General features: G+C 42.7%; 1 protein-coding gene across 3 annotated transcripts in view; it reads left to right on the forward strand.

Annotated features, from left to right (window-relative positions):
* Positions 1-422: 422 nt before the first annotated feature.
* Positions 423-17,162, forward strand: part of SESN3 (sestrin 3) — a 45,461-nt gene continuing 28,721 nt past the window's right edge. Inside the window, exon 1 of one of the 3 annotated variants that reach the window (XM_036393917.1) lies at positions 423-628. In XM_036393917.1, coding sequence (XP_036249810.1) covers positions 482-628 — 147 coding nt within the window. In that variant the 5' untranslated portion in view covers positions 423-481. Of the gene's footprint in view, positions 629-7,655; positions 7,683-17,162 lie in introns of those variants that run through there. The other 2 variants (XM_036393927.1, XM_036393936.1) reach the window with 2 other exon arrangements.

The following is a 17,162-nucleotide window of genomic DNA, read 5'->3' on the forward strand; positions in this document are numbered from 1 at the left end:
CGGAGGGGCCCCGGGGAAGCCGCGGCCGCCGGGACCCCGGCCCTGTGGGCGTGGTCTCCGGGCCTGCTTTGCATGGCGCCCACCCTATTGGCCAGCGGGAAGCACGCGCCGAGGCGCGGGCTCCGCCCCTCTCTGCCCAAGGCTGCCCAGAGACGCCACCGGCCACGCCCCTCCTCTGCGCCGGTCACGCCCCTCGCCCCGCCCCCTCTTGCAGGCTGCCCGGAGATGGGAGCAGGAGCGGGCGCTGCCCATTGGCCGGCGGCGGGCGGCCCATCGCGATTGGCCGGCGGCGGCGGCGGTGGGCGGGGCGGACGGCGCGGATTGGCGGGGCCCGCGGGGGTGTGCGCGGGGGGCGGTGGCGCGGAGCGGGCGCTGGGGCCGCGGCCGGGGATGGGGGCGGCCGGCGGCGCGGGCAGCTGAGCGGCGCGGAGCGTCCTGGGCCTCCCCGTCCCGCCCGGCCGTCGCCGCCGTCCCCGCCACCATGAACCGCCTCGGCTCCGGACCCATGGGCAGCGCCGCCGCCGCTGCCGCCGCCGCCGGGCAGTACCGGGTGTGCGGTAATTGCCGGAAGGTGCCGAGACAGGTATCGGGGGGCGCCCGCACGGAGGCGGCGGGAGCTGCGGGAGAGGTTTGTGGGGGGATTCGGGGAGCGAGGGGCAGTGGGACAGACTTGGCGGGTGGGACGCGTACGGCGGCAGTGGCCAGAGGGGAAGTGGGCAGTGGGGCGGGGGAATGGAGGAGGCGGTGGGATGGAGGCTTCCCAGGAGGAGAGTGCCGGGGAGTGTGGGGTGGGGGGAGCAGGGCGAGGAGAACCCGGGGGGCGCCGAGGGGTGCCAAGTGCCGCGCCCCCATCGCCCCCGTCTCCCTTGGGACGGCTGTCACTTGCCCAGGCTTGTCCCAGGCTGCCCCCCCCCCCCCCCGCATCCCGAGGTTTTGGGGAGCGTTCGGCATTGCGGGGTTTGACCTGGGGCCCCGCCGCGCTCGTAAAGTTTATTATCCACGTATTCCAGCGGCGAAATTCACCCCCGCGATCTCCGTCAAGTCTTTGTGCGGGGGGGGAGGGCGGGCGGAATTGGGATCAGAGCTTTAAAGATGTAAGAAAAGCAGCAGGAATGGGCAGCCCCCCGCCCCCCGGCCCGCAGAGCGCATCCCCGCAGCAGCCCCGGCCGCTTCCCGCGGATCCCCCGGGGGTGCGGCGGCTGCACCCCCCGGTGCCGACATCTGCCTCTCGGGGAGCATTAGTGGAGGTGCTTTTTGTTTGTCCAGCGCAAATGAATTAAAATTGCTGAGCTGTTCAAATGCGCCGAGTCTCCGAGCGCCCAAGATGAACGCGATGCCGGTTTTGGTTTTATTTTAATTCAGTCTCTCCCAACACATTTTGCTCCAGGTTGATTCTTGCAAATGCTAAGAAAGCCTGTAAGTCAGTGAGCTCAAATATTTGCGCTCTTTGTCCGAAAACTGTTTTTCTTCCTCTGTGGGTCAGGCCAAGTGCCAATCAAAGTTGTTTTTCAAGCCTCTCTTCCCTGCAGTAGGACTGCTTTTTTCTTTCTTCCTTTTTTTTTTTTTTTTAAGGGTTTGGTTTTTGGAAAGGAGGTGTGTATTTAGGGGAGGGGGAGGAGAAACGTTAAAAATCGGTCAGAGAGAGAAGCAGATCTTAAAAATCGTGTTTCTTGAATATTTTAATGGAAACAAAATCTTATTAAATGTGCATGCTTGGTATGTGCAGTTATTTTTTCCATAAACTCTTGGATCATATTACAGTTGATACTTGGTGCTCAGCTCTTAGCTCAGCTTGCGAGAAATGTAATGGATCAGAGAAGCACACATCAGCAGAGTCTGATTTTTAACCATTTCGTTGCAGGACCAAATCCCTTCTTGGCTTTAGCTTGCTGCTGTTCTCACTTAAAGAAAAACAGAGAAGTTCTGCAGGGTTAAAGCCTGAAACAGCTTCAGACTTGACATATGTCTGAAGACATACAAATTAACCATTGCCAAATATGTCTGTAGAGCAAGCAGGGAGGCAGCTTGCTTTGTTCTGCCAAATAATCAAAATGTTTTGTTGACAAATAAAGTGGTGCTTGGCAGCACTTGTAGATCTAAAATTAAATTTAAGTTAGTGAATTTTTTGAAGTCGTATTCCTATCCTGCTGGGTAGGACTTTTTTTGTATACCTCTTTAATATCAGTGGGAGGTAGGAGGTGGTGGCAAGGTTAGATAGTACTTTTCTGGTAACGGGAAACTTGCTGGATTTGATTTATTGTTGGATTTTAATTTTATTTTAAAGTAGTTTAGGGATGATGGTGAAACATAGGAACCCAGTTGGGTCTATTGAGGAAAGCAATTTAGTGCTGCTCTGCTGTGGTCATTTCAACCATACAAAATTGGGGAAGAATAAAGAAACTGAGTCATGAAAGCCTCTTGAAAGGTGTTCTGTGCTTTCAGTGGTGGCACTGGGACATGGTTCCATCTCTATTGTAGGCTGGACAATAAAAACATAAGTGCAAAGCTTCTGACTACATCTGTCATTATTTAAAAGTTGGTGTAATAAAAATCACTGTAAATTTTAACCTTTTGCACCTCCTTGGCAAACATGCAAGTAGAAGACATGAGGAAAAACCCAAAACAAAACGCTTGACAGAAGTGAGATGTAAATTTGACCTGAATCTCGAGGAGTAATAATCTTCAGATAAGTGCTGCCTCATCTGTTCTTTTGATGGTGTTGGGTTTTTTTTTTCTTAATGTTCATGTGATAATATACTGGAAAAAATGATTGGCCTTGGAACATGTTGAATCTCTTCTGCCCTCCTCCGTTTTAAGTCTTTATTTGAAATCATTTGAATGCTCACAGTTTAGGTAGAGCTGTTGTCAAAATCATAAGGGGCAAAGCAAGCTTTCAACTCAGTGGCATATAATGAAATTTGAAATAGTCTAGCAGGTTTTGGTTTCTCATGGGTGAAGGTAAGTTTCTCTTTCAGCTGGGAAACAGGAAAAGCTAGATGCAGCACTTTATGCTTCATCCAATTTCAGATTAATCAAAGTTACATTTATTATGGAAAGTTCTAAGAGGGCAGCGCTGAGAATCTTGCTAAGGATTCATGGGTTGAATTTGCCTATGAAGAAGGTTTCTCATATTAAAAGGATACATATTCCAGCTGGGTTTATTGTTATGGCACTCTATAGATAATCAGATCTGCTTGCAGAAGAATTGTTGCTAATCAGAAGGGCTTAGACAGTCAAAGGTACAACAACTGCATCATTATTTGGTTTAGGAGGAAAAAGAAAAGGACAGCCAGTAATAGGTGATTATAGGTGATACTGTCTTGGTTTGGTGAGTGAGCTTGTTGAACACACAACCAAGGCTAATGCTTTTAAAAATCAGTTTTAAATACATGGAAGAATGTCCAAAACAAGTGGAGTAGCTCTAGTTCATGGGATGGATGGTCAGCCTTTGTAACAAAATTGTGGCATACCAGGAGGAGAAAGTGCTTAGCAAGGCGTAGGGGTGCTTTTGCCAAGTCTTTCCTAGAGGTGGGTGAGAGTTGCTGCCACTTCAGTAACCAGGACAGCTCCAGCTCTCCCCTTGGAAAATGCAGCATGTAGGGGAGTCCCTGGGCAGGGAAGCTCCAGGGTGTTATCCTGGAGCCTGATGGAAACCCAAGGTTCTCCTGCCTAAACAAAATCAATATCCCAAGCAAGAAAGAAGAGAATATTATATAGGAAGAGCTCAGTATTTCTTTGGATAAATCACTGCTTCAGGAAGGCTTTTAGGAATGAGCAAGAAGTCTTCAGGGGATGGAAAAATCCTGATATGTCAGGAAATGTAGGAACAGGGAGGATTTGCCAGCTGTTCAAGCTTGGTTGCAAATTGCAAAGCGTGTGAAGTAAAAGGTTCTTTTACATGTACATACAAGTTGGTAGGACAGAAAAGTATAAACATGGTTCCAGGATTAAATATTTGGTTTGTGTTAGATTTCAGTGGGGGAGATAGAAGAGCGGTGGCCAGGTGGGTGACAGGGGAATGTGGTTTAAAAGCAGCCTTCCTGTTGGCAAGGTGGAAGTGGAGCTGACTTAGCTGACCCTCCTGGCTTGAGCCAGTGTCTGTGCTGGAGTGCAGCATAAAGGCATATTAAATCCAGGGCTTTCCTGGTATTTATAGACCTACCTGATCTATAGGTATATCACAGGGTGATCCTGTGAGAGGGGAAGTACCCATAAAAATGATGGACATAATTTGCTCCTCATCCTCCCATGCATGTCTCCTCCTTTAGTACAACTCTCAATACTGTACAAAGTTACTAAAGCAAATATGAAAAAAATATATATTACATGATATCACCAAAAGCAGGCATCCTAGACTAATGTTGTGGTCTTCTATTGATAAGACAGCTGCTAGAGTGTCCTCTTCAAAAACCTTTGAATGGACTAAAACTGCACTGTAGTCATTAAACATCTGAAGTAACATCAAAGGTTTAACTTCACACTGCAAGTCAATGCTAATTAAATATTTGTATTTACTTACATCAAATGTTCTATATATCAAAAAGTTTAACTGGATTTGAAAACTATTTACACACATTCATAACAGAAAAATTAAACAACACATGTAAATATGAAATAGCAACACCTCTCAGTATAGTTTCTATATGCTTTCCTGGCTGTGACATGTATCCTATTGTCCCCTGGCAGTGATAGGTTACTGGGCAGGAGGGACCTTTGATCTGCCTAGTTTGTCTGTTTTTCTGTTACTGTTAATTACAGGGATTAGGAAGTGATGAGAATGGGAATTATGGGGGGCCATGCTGGAAGGAGAAGTCACTGTGCTGAGAGGACAATACAAGTGATAAATGTTGTTGATCCAGGGAGACAGGGACATTTCATGGAGAGCTGGGAGATCTTGAGCACAGGCATAGTTGAAGTGGTGTGAAATCCAGTGGTGTGAAATGTGAGAGTTACAGGCTTGGCTGTTTGCTGCTGATCACTTTGAATAAGAGCAGCTCCTTGGAAGGAGCAGGGGGAAGGATCTTTATGCAGGAGGACCAGCACCTTCCTGTCACCCTGCAGGGCTGTGGTGTTGAAGAGGAGAGAGGCTGGGAAGGATGGATCCTAATTAAACAGGCACAGAGGGGAGCTGGCTGGGTGCTGGGAGGAAGGGTGTACTGATTTTGCAGAAGGAAACTAAAAAAGTTTGGTTTTTTAATCCAGCAGAAACAAAGGCTAAGAGGGATATGATCAGTGTCTATAAATACATCTCATGGTAAGAGCAAGTGAGGAGAAATTAGCTCAAGAGTAGATGGATGTAATATGGTCATAAATCATTTAGGCTGGAAAATTGAAGTGTCCACAGGTACAAGGATCTGGAAGAGTTTGTTCTAGGTCTGATGCTGCCAAAAAAAGCACCTGCTTTTAAGATAGAAAAATGTGTGAACATCATTAAATGATGCCGTGCTTACAATAGCACTAACCTGGGCTCAGGGAGTTGAGGTCATATCCAAAAAAGAAGAAAAGACACACTTTCATTCACATTATTCTTCTGTGTGGATGAATAAGAAAGTAGCCCAAAAGTGAACCAAAAATAGTTTAATGTCAGGTCTCATAAGCCTGTGTAAGCTAAAATATGTGTCACCATGAGTCATGAAGATGCATGGAGATGCTGTTACCTGCACTGTAAAAATCCAGAGGCCTTTCAAGGATATCTCAGCTATTTTGAGGGAAGTCAACCCGGTTCAGTCTATTCTGAGCATAGGCAAATCAAAGTTGCTGTGCCTTTGCTTGGAAAATACCCTGGGTTTTCCACAATGCAGCACTTTTTCTAGTTGGCTTTGGAAATCTCATCAACAAACATTGGCTGTCACAGAGAATCTTAATTTGTAAAATCAAATTATATCTTTTACAGTTTGATGCCTCATAATAATAATCTCTCTTCACACTGTAGGGGGTGTGAGAAGCTGCCTAGATGGCTTTAAATCTCCAATGTGCTTCTTCTTAAAGGAGTTCTCAGAATGATTTGCAAAGTGTGTCATGAAAAATCAACTCTGTTTTCATTGGTTCTAATTTTAGCAACATTCTGTTGTGTAAAACATTGTGTCTGCCTTCAATGTTTGTGTCTTCAAGTCCCCTGGAGCACTGGTGAAACATGGTGAAACCAGCTCAGGTCACTCCTCCAACTAATCCTGCATGCGCAGCTGGGGGACAAGATGGAATTTTTAGGATCCAAAAATGTAAAGGTGTAAACCAAGAGCAACAAACCAAACTTTTTAGGGCAGTTAAAGTTGACAGCAACAGGCCCCTCACTCTCATAATTCACTCTCATTTTTTTATTGAAAGATTTGATTTTAAAAAACTCCCAACAAATGAACAAGGTTCTTTCCTGTGAAATAAATGCAGTGAAAATCCAGAGCTGACTGGTTTTTCTCCTTCCCCATCCTCATGAGTGTTTCAGTAATTTGTATCTTTTCAGAATGTGATCCATTTAACTGGTTGTTCTCCCATCCCCTGTGTAGAGTCTTTGTGTCCTGAAATCAAAGGGCCATATTGCTCTTTGCACATGTATGCTGGTCCTAAGGCTGCCTGGGTTCTCCTACTTTTGCCTTAAAAACTACTGTAAAGAAACTTCCTTGTGTTTTCCTAGTTTTACTGGCTGAAAATGAGATGGCAGAACTGTTAAATTTTCATTAGACCTGTAATGAGAGTGGCATGAGTGAAATGAACCTCTGGTGAACGACGCTGTTTTGCAATGAAAAGCTGTAAGAGGTGGCCTCATAGCAACCATGTTCATTTAGAATAGTCATTCTATTAAAAAAAAAAAAAGAACAAAAGCAAAAGCACAATCTTTCCTGAATTACAGGGAGGGAATGGAGGTGAGAAAGGAAAGAAAGTGGGCAGGAGGATTTTCTTCAAAAGAAACTTTGAGGTTTAGTGTTGCGAGTGCATTAGCCAAGTGTGGAGGTTGTCTTCTGCTAGACTTACTTCAGGGAGTGGAGCATTGCATTAGCCAAATCACAGGCTGTGGTTTGGAGATGTGGACTCTGTGAACATTTGCTTTAAATTTATGCATATTACTTAATTAGGGCTTCAAATATCACATCTCTTTAAATGGCAGTGTTTTGAAATCTGAAAAAAATACTATGGTTCATTAAGCATCCTTGGTTTTTCCTCTCTCCCACATTGGTGAGGGAGCTGCTAATACTCATTTAGTTCTTGATTTGAACTGTTTTTTTTCTGGCTAGGGAGATTTGAGAGAGAGAAGATAGTGGTAAAATTTTCCTCTAGCTGTGCATAGCTGGGGTCTGGAGATTTTATTATCAGATTTCCATTTACAGGGCTGGAGAATAATGGGGGATCTCCAGCATAGTTTGCGTGTCCAGGCTGAATATTGGCTTTTGTCTAAGTGGGTCAGGATGGACCAGGGGGAAATGGGGCATTTTAAGTAGAAAAGAAATTTGAATTCTCAGGAGGGAGACCTCAGTTAATGAGAAACTGCACCTCATCATCTTTGGAAAAACCTGTATGGAAATAATTTATGCTGTTTAATTTCTCTGTTCTTTGCAGGTGTTCCTGTTTATATGCAGAGGTGCTCCCCATTGTTGTCTCTGCAGCCCAGCCTGGTAGTCTTTGTGCTTTGAGTAGAAGCTATAGGGAATGTAATGCAGATGAATCAAATTGTGAAATGCCATTAGAGGGAGGTAGGGATACTCTCCATGAACAATTTTTTTCTGATTGTTTGCCTATCAGTCAGTCCATGAAATACATTACAGATAGTTCAAGAAATTCTGTGCAGTTCTTGGTATGCCATCCTGGGCAGACCAATGTTACTGATAACAGGGGAGGCATGATCAAGGGGTATTAATTTTAAATGTCTCTCTTAATTACTAGTTTCAAATTTTTATTACAGGATGCTTCTTGCATATCAGACATTAGATAACTATCACTTGGGCCAAAATACTGGTAGAGATGGTAAACAATATTATGTGTTTATGAAGCTGAATAACTATTTTGTTCCTGTTACAGACCATATCAACCACTTATTTATTCAGATATCTTCATTCTCACATCTTTCTTAAATTGAGAGGAAGGTGTTTTGAAGCATGGGCTCTTTTCTTATGGGCATAATCTTTGTGGCAGTCATGGATTTAGGTTAGGGAGAGGCTGATGAAGGTGATGGTGCTCAGGGTAAGAGACAGAAGTCGGTGCTCTTAATTGAGCAGGATATATTAATTCTTTCCTGAATATCCCTGGTTACCTGAATTAGGGTAAGATAAATAAACAGATACAACCTCCTGATTAAACACCTTTTGTTGTTGTTAATGACTCTCATGTTACTCCTAAGATAAGCACCTTGTTTTGTTAGACTAGCAATGGATTTCTCATGGATTCTGAGCTCAGCCTCCAACCTTTTGAACTTGGTAATAGTGTGAGGCTACCTATAGTCCCCTTCCTCAGGGGATCAGGTGGTAAAAAGCAATAATGGAGTGGAATATGAAGTATTCTTGGCTCCATGTGTTGAGAATAGGCTGCAACAGAAATAATAAGACTTTATCACAAGGGAATATGGTGTGGTCAGTGTGTGGACCACCCTTTGGCATGGGGTTTAAGTCTTCCAACATACACTAATTTAGGTTAACATGTAGGAAGGCCAGGAGGAATTGCATTCATGAGAATTCTTTGGAGTCACAGATCTCTGTTACCTCTACAAGTGCAAAAGACATTTAGAAGAAAAGTAAAAGGTAACTTGAAAATCAGGTTTTCATCTATTCAGAATGAGCAGTAAAGTCATAAATACAGTCAATATGTCTCAATTGCTGCAGTTTGGAATCAAAATGTGTAATTGTGTATCTGTTTTAAAGCATATTAAATTTCAAATTAGTTTTGTCATGAAACTGGAGAGAAATGTAAATTCCTTCAGAGTCATTTGACACTTTATAGGATGGATTAAAATTGTTCCTTAGAAAGGAGGAATGGTTGCAAGAATGACTCGTCACTTAACATTTTCAAATGAAAATTCATGCTTCTGAGCAATTGCACATAACCTCAGTAAACAAAGTTATGCTCATGACAGTGAAGGAATACAAGCTGTCTTGGTGTAAACCATTCTAGAGCAGTACACAGCTGCTTATTCAAAATCATCATTTATTTGTCTCTGGGCAGTTTGTTATTGCATTGGATTTGCTCTGGCTGATACTAACAGAACAATTGAAAGCTAGCATATGTTCTCTCCTCCATATGAATTCTGCAGTTAAAAACTGTTTAATAAGACAGTGTCTTAACAATGTTGAACCTAATTTAATAGCACATGCTTGTAAATATGTTTAATATCTCCTGCTGTAGCATGTGGTAAAGGGAATATAGTTACATTATTGTCTAAATGTATCTGGAGGGGTTTTGGCCATATGGTTCTAAATCTGTTTTAATGTAATTATGCCTATTAACTAAAAAAAAAAATATTCCCCTCTGAGTTGATTGACATTCCTCTCAGTAAAGCACCCTCATTGCTGATTAGAGGTGTGGAAATAGTAATTTGTTCTAGCATTTAGAAATTTGATTAGACCTCTAATGAAATGGAGCGCCTACATGCTGTCTAAATATTCTACCTGACACCAGCTGGATCTTATCCAGTGTGGAAGAATACTTGAAATGTTGCTTTACTACAATATGTTCTGGGTCTTGAAGTCAACATGCTGCCTGCATGCAAATACCCACTGGCTATTCAGCAGGCAGAGCAAACCTTGTGCCTCCCTGGAAATCAGCATCAGGATGTGATTATTCCAGTGAGCAATGATTGCCTGACTGCAATATCTGGCTTAGAGTTAGAAAACTAAGGCAACTGTTAATAGAGAAGCACCCATAGAACCAACTCTGTAAGCTGGACTTAGGTGGTTGTGCACATACATTATACACAGCTTGATCTGTATATGAGGTAGAAACATGCTGAAGTTCCCAGTTTGTCCCTGTTGTTGTCCAGTAATAAGGTGACAAGAACACACTATAAATAAGAATTTAAAGTTGAAGCACCACATTTCTCTCCCCATTATGAGGTGGCTCCTTCAGTTCCCTCCAGAAGCTGATTGTAGTACCCATTATGTGCAGTGGCAGCTGTTTGAGCACCCATGTTTTGTAAGTCCTCTTTAATTCAGTTGCAGCCAATTTCACTCTAGACCACTATGACTAGAAAAACTCTAAACTAGGGCTCTGTTAATATCCTGTGGTGGAAACTTCAGTCCCCAGTGGTAGGAGACATATCAAAATACTTTAGGAACACTTGAGGTGCTTGGTGTTCGTTAGTCAACAGTTCATTTTGATTGGTTGCCTTCTCCCTGTGAAATCCAGAAGACAGGCTCTAATGCATGTCACTAGAATCAGACATGGCCTTTTGTGTTCTTTCTTTTCTTTTGTTTTTTGGGGTTTTTTTTTCAGTTCTGTTTCTCCACTATATTTAATATTTTTACATTTTGCAGATGCCACATTTAAACAAATGCAGTGGAAAGGTTGAACCAGAAAAACTCCTGACTAGTTTATGCCATATTAATGGCTCATAGAATATTTTCATCTTCTTTTCCCTCCAAAAAAAAAACCACAAACAAATTGTTCAATGACATTATTATTTGAAGTTTTGTGTTACTGGGAAAAGACTGGATGAGGCATTAACATTGGGGTCATTCAAGTAGAATCTACTTTGAAATTAGTGACTTCTATCCAGCAATTTAAAACTTGTCTTGCTTCTGTGCTGGTGTTTGACAAGTAGTTAGGAGGAAAGGTGTGTTGGTTGAAAAGGTCAACTTAACATAATTAAAGGCTGAAGGAGTCTGCGGCCAGCATTGTAGTTCTTCAGGACAGATGGAGCTTGGTGCCTCTTCCAGCAGGGCAGAGTCCAAGTGGAAGGAAAGCAGGCTGCAGCCATGGAGGGTTTGCTGCAAACATCTTTCACACATGGCTTAGAAAAGCAGGAGGGGAACGGAGGCGGAAGGAGGGTCTCCCTCCGTGCCCCTGCTCTTTAGGCCACTAATGCAAAAGGTATTAGATAAAGGTGTAGTTACTTGACCTATTTATCCAACAGAAACTTGCCATACAAGCAAAAGCAGTTTGACTATCCAGTGCTGTTGCTGTTTTGTATGGGACACTCCTTGGAGTTAAGCTGTGCCTCATGAATGCATAGAGGCAGCATCCAGCCATCCAAAATGATTAATTTGTCTTGTTTGAGAAGGTAGGTCTATGGCATCAGTTCTTGTTTCCCAGAAAAGCTGGACAAAAAATTGCACCTCTGTCTGCATAGAGGTAGGGCTGGGGCAAGTAAAGGCTGTGAATATGTCTCTTTGGAGCTGGGCTTACTCTGTTGAAAAGGTCTCAGTTTGAGTTTGGTGACTTCATTAAGAAAAAGGGCAAGTCGACTGGAGGGCAATGAAGAACCTTAGTAGGCAGTGCATATATCACTCTTCCATAGCTACAGAAATCATTATTCAAACAGAGTATAAAGTAAGTGAGTTTTTTTGTTTGTTTGTTTTTTGGGGTTTTTTTGTGGTTTTTTTTTTTTTTTTAATTTATTGCTGGTGCTTTTTTTTTTGGTAGAGTCATTAAGTCACCAAATTGTAGCAAAAGGTCTCTTAGTAAAAGTATAGGCAGTACTCTGAGAAAATGGTAGCACCTGCCAGCAGAGGCTGGGGGTAAATCTGAAGTTCTGTCAATGTGCTGGCCTGGGTGGCTGGACAGAGCAGGAGTAGCTGATCTGTCTCTACACAATTCTTGTATTTACATGCAATAAATCTTCTCTAACAGTTAGGAGTCTTCATTTTTGAAAATCAGCATATCTTTTAAGCTCTGTCATGAAAATACATTTGTATCTTAGGTCTTTGCTGCCACCAGCTCAGCTACATTAAGTCAGTGTGTTTTGGAGATTGTATCTCACTAATGACTCACTTTGGTAAGATGTAACTTAAGATGCAAAATGTTCTTTAAAAAAAAAAAGGAAGAAACAGCCTGACTGCAAGAATTCTTATGGTCGTTCCAGCAAGTCAGTGGCTTGCGAATGTGCTACTGAGATGAAGCTTTTCCCCTGTCTGTCTCTTAGCCAGACTTTCCCAGACTAATCAAATGTAAAACAGTGTGTCAGCTCCCTGCTCATTGTAAAAGTCTCCTGCCTTTGCAAACAAGACTCCTTGGAGAAATAATTTGTTCTAATTGGTGACTATTTCAGGATTTCCTATCAGGTGAAAAATCAAAAGGGCTCACCTATGGTTTTCCATCTGTGGCCCTAGCACCTATAGGATTTTTCTGGGCTTCCTTCAGGAAAACTGTGTAAGAAGACTCACTTCAGTAAACTCAGAGGCATGGTGTGGATGCCACCTCCTTCTGAAAAATGCTTACAAGTCAACTAATCCAAAGAGGCTTAAACTCCTGGCTTAGACAGCAAGGCGCTCGCTCTTGGAAATTGTACCTTTAGGCTAGACATAAAGCATGTTAGTCAGGGAGATTTTATTTTCGTCTGGCACATTCTCTCTGTTTGAGTCATCGGCCAAAGAAAGATAGAGGAAAAAAGGTGCTTCTCTTAAAGCAGGAGGATATTGCTCCTTTTGGACGTCCAGGAGGGCTGTCCCTTCCCAGGCAGAGCGAGGAGAACAGCATCCGTGTGCCTTACGTTACTTGAACTGTCGCAAAGATGTCAGTGATCATCAGTTGTACATAAGCATTTGTCCAAGAAACTTGTGCCAAGGAGGCTTGTAATTTTCTTTTAAAAGCTTTTCAATGGATTAACTTAAAATTTTAAGGAACATCAGCTACAAATTTTGCTATAAATTAGAAACCTTATGTTTCTGGCTCATGTTTTCATGATTGATGTTGTCTTGAATGTGAACGCAAATGGCTTAAAGTTCTCCGTGGAGGGGTAGCATAGCCAATATGTGCTTTTCTTCCAGTACCATCTATCTAAACAAACATCCCCTGCCCATTAGGTGAGTAGTGAGAATCATAAGTATATTGTCTTCATGTTTTAAGGCATTACAACATATAGACAATAGGCATTTTTTTCCTTCACCTTTTTCAAATCTAAATTGAGGAAATTTCTGATGAGGTGCATTTAGAAAATGGGAATAATAACACCGGCTTCCTAAAACCATATCAGTAAAGAACTGAAGTGTAATGTACTTCAGATTCTGAAGTAAATTATATGATACCACCTCTGTTAACAGGCAGTGCAGGAATGTGCTCACCCAGGCACTAAGGAGCTCCATAACATGGCTTGCATCATCTACCCTGGATTAGCACAATGCTTATTTCTGAAATGGTTCAGTTTAGCTAAAATGCTTCCTTGCTTGGGGGATGTCAATTCCTGTCTCTATTAGAAAATAAGTTCCATTTTTAATAGGACATAAAGAATAAGTATTTTCTTTGCACCAATCTATTGCAGATATATGGGAGCATTAGGGCAGATACAGTGGGTCAGATTGCAACTCAGATTCCGGTCCCTGACAGTGGCCAAGGGAAGATATTGAAGAACGGAGAGACAAACAAAATGGAACAGTTTGTTATGCACTCCCACAGCACTACCTCCCAGGATCCAAGTATTTGCCATTTGAAATCTTCCTGAGCTGGAGGTGAATTTTCCATATTAAATAACTGTTCTTCTATTTCTCTTCCATGAACTTGAACACTTCACTTTTAAACACCCTCTGGCTTTTTGTCCTTAGCATCTTACAGCAAGGATTTCCACAGCTTAGTTGCACATTGTGGAGAAAGCTAAGTATCTCTGCTTGAGCTTGTTGCCTGCTGGTTGGTTGATAATTTTTTATTGAAGGTGGCACAAGCACACTATGCATGGACTGTGATAGCAAGGAGGCAATCAATTAAAATTATTTGACATGCTTGTGACAGCAACATCTTCAGTTCAGAGTTGCTCTTTCTAAGACTCAAGCTACTGTGATTCACAATCCTGTATGAAAAAGATGGCAGAAAACTAGCTAAAGGAGCTCCAGTACTGAGCAGAGCACATTTCCCTCTTTAATCTGTGTGAGAGGATTTTGTTTTCTAAATCTTGGCGAGTTACTTCCATGTCACTTAAGATAGGTCATACGCAGACATTCAAAATAACTGCTATGATCATTTGGTACATTAAAGGTATGGGAAAGGCAGGTTGAAAGCCCATGCTTGTGCCATTTGTTTGACTTTCTTATGTCTCTGGAGAGAATTTGGTTTTATGTAGTACTTGGTTAGTGAAAGGTGCTTGGGAGTGTATGTCTGCAGCAGCATTTACTACTCAGCAAAGAGATGGTGTCCTAGAAATTTTTATTGAGCTGAAAACACTACAAGGACACAGACTTATCAGCAAGGAGTGTTGGCAGGGACACATGCTAAGTTTATTTCTGGAGTGTGGGGCTTCTGCTCATGTACCTATTCCCTGAAATGCAACAGAGAAGCACCTGTGATATCCTCCAGGTAGCAAAATGTGTCTCTGCAGCGGATTTGCTGCTCTTCTGATAAAATTCAGACTTCCCACTTATGTGTCCTGGTTCAATGGCCAATCGGGGGAGCTGGCAGAGTGCACCTCCTACTGAATTTTAAAGAACAACTACAAGAAGAGTAAGCTGTACAGTGACATTGCAGGGTGAAAAGTAGTGGAAATGCCTGGGAAGCTGGATTGTGTGATCTAAAATCTCATGTTTCCAGGTCAGACAGGTTTTCACATGGAAGAGGTCCTCAACATTTGCCTTCTTGAGTTAAATTCTGTGGTGGATTTCCACCACACTCAGCTTGTGAAGATTTTTCAGTTTTTGGTAGTCTGTAAACATGAAGTGTTTGACATTAGTCACAAACATTGCTTGAATAACATCTCAGGCAGCAAAATACTTTCTGTGGCCAGGAGACCAGTGCAGGAGACCTTGCTGCTTTTGGTAGTCTGTCATGCAGGTAAGTTGAAGCTGGGAAGGAAAACGATTTTAGTGAGCTAGTGCAGAGGTCAGAGGCCAGCTTCCTCCCCTGCAGCTGTGGGGGACTGAGATGCTAATCAGAGGAGGATATTGTTATTATTTTTTCCATTAAAGTGCAAAGGTAGGACTCCATACTTGCTGTGAGCAGATCTCTTTATGTTCACTCTGAGCTGTCAAGCTTCATCCTTTTAACTGGAAACTCAGCAGTGGCTGACTCAACATTTGTCTGGTTTCTCAAGCGTGTTGTGCAGCAGAGCTTCATGTGCCTGCCTGACTTAGGAACTGTTAACCAAGGACTTCTTCAAAACCAGTGAATCTCAAGAACTTCTTTAAAGCTGACTTGTAGAAGAGCAGCAGTTGTGCTAGCAATTGCAATGTAGGCATAACCTCAAGAGTCTTACCTTGGTAAAAATCCAAATCCTAGTGTTTTAGGGCACACTGTGCCTCAAATCTCTCTCTCTCTGCTGTTTGTCATAATGAATGCAACACCAGTAACAAAGAGGAGAGATGAGAGAATGCAGCCTTGATGATGGTCCCTAGTTAAAAATTCAACCAGTTTGTTTTTATAGTAACATGCTGTTAAATGCATCTTCTTTCTATAAACCCTTGGCGATGATGTCTCTGCTGAAATACTGTAGCATTTGAAGTTTTTCTAGCATGAATTGCAGTGGAGTCCTTTCAAGACTTTTTTTAAAAATTGTCAGAGTGTTGTCCAGTGTACTGCCGTTACATTAATTTAGTGTTTCAATCATTTGGTATCTTTGAAATACTTGGAAAAACCAAAACCAAACAACAAAAAACCACCAAACCCTCAGCCACTTTCTTAACAGTGGGAGGATGCCATTATGCATTTACAGTATGGATGAATACCATTCTATTTTGCTTGCTTACAAGGCATGCCTTTTAGACAATACTTCTATTAAAAATTCGGTAGAGCATTCTTGGGAGACAGTTCTGCCAGAGATACATGATGGATTTGCATACCCCAGGGGCCTTTCTCTCTTTTTGTTTTTTAATCTCCAATTGGCAGTATGCCAAATAAATCAAATGTGTGTGTGTTTATGAATTGAAGTATTTAACCATTCAATAACTGCATTGTAAAGAGGCTGTGCTCTCAGTCATTAGTTTAGGTATTAATTCAGGCCTGTCAAAGCAGCTGCTGTTCTGTCTGCACTTTCTGGCAAACGTTTGCTGTACCTGTTGGCAGTGTTCTGCTGCATGGATCCAATTGGGAGGTCAATCCGGTCTCTCCCTAAGAGGATGGAGGCCACACGTGTGACCACAGTCACTGCCCTTGCTCACGCTGAGCCTGCAGCCTCCTGAGCTGATGGGACCCTTCTGGCAGAGCAAAACCAGGCTTGGTTAGATGGGCTGTGCTCAGGCAGGACAAGGCAGCCCTCTGCAAGGAGGCAGGGGATTAAAGGATATGCTGTGCTGTCTCAGAGAGCCTTTCTCAACACGCAGCTCTCCTGTCCTGGCTGATGAGCAGCCAGATTAACTCAGTGCAGTTCTGCAGTTTTGCCAACTTAATGGCTAAAGGCTATGTTCTCCAAACTAGATAATGCTGGTCTGTCTCATTATGTCAGATGTGGACTAAACCTGACGGTGGAAGGGAGCCAAGGTACAGATGAAACAAGTCCCAGCTAAAACCACCGAAATTTTCTAACTTTTGCTCTTAATATCTGGTGCTGTTGAAACATAGAAAATGCTTTTCTGTTGTGCTTGTAGTGTATTGAGTCATCTAGACATTCACTCACAAGATCTTCTGTCCTGAGGGCAGTTTTTGAGGAGCACACAAACTCCAGTCTTACTGCTGGGTGTGCAGGGAGGGAAGGAGGAAGTTTTCCATGGATGGATGAGAGAAGCATTGTTTCTCCTTTTTTCTATTCTCCCCATAATTTTGATTTTGATTTTTTTTGTTTGGTTTTTTGAGCAGTTTTTTGAAGGCTGAAATAGACCAGAAGACCATTTGTTGTCTGCTGGTGATACATGTTTTTCTGGTCTTCAGACCAATACCTGGTTAGCCATGAAGTCCTTTTAGTTTATGGTGAAAATTCAGGCTTTTCCATGACACAGTTGTTCTCATCCTGAGTTAGACATCACCTTCCTTTTTTCATTTGAACCAGCAGGCAGCTGGCTAACTCTGATTTGAGTGCCTGTGTTTGGTCAGTTGAGTTTCATTCTTGGTATCTGAGAACAACTGGGGCATGAGTAAAAAGTCAGACTTTGAGGTTTGGCTTATATTAAATAGAA

The sequence above is a fragment of the Molothrus ater genome, chromosome 2 (genome assembly GCF_012460135.2).
Source record: "Molothrus ater isolate BHLD 08-10-18 breed brown headed cowbird chromosome 2, BPBGC_Mater_1.1, whole genome shotgun sequence".
NCBI lineage: Eukaryota > Metazoa > Chordata > Aves > Passeriformes > Icteridae > Molothrus > Molothrus ater.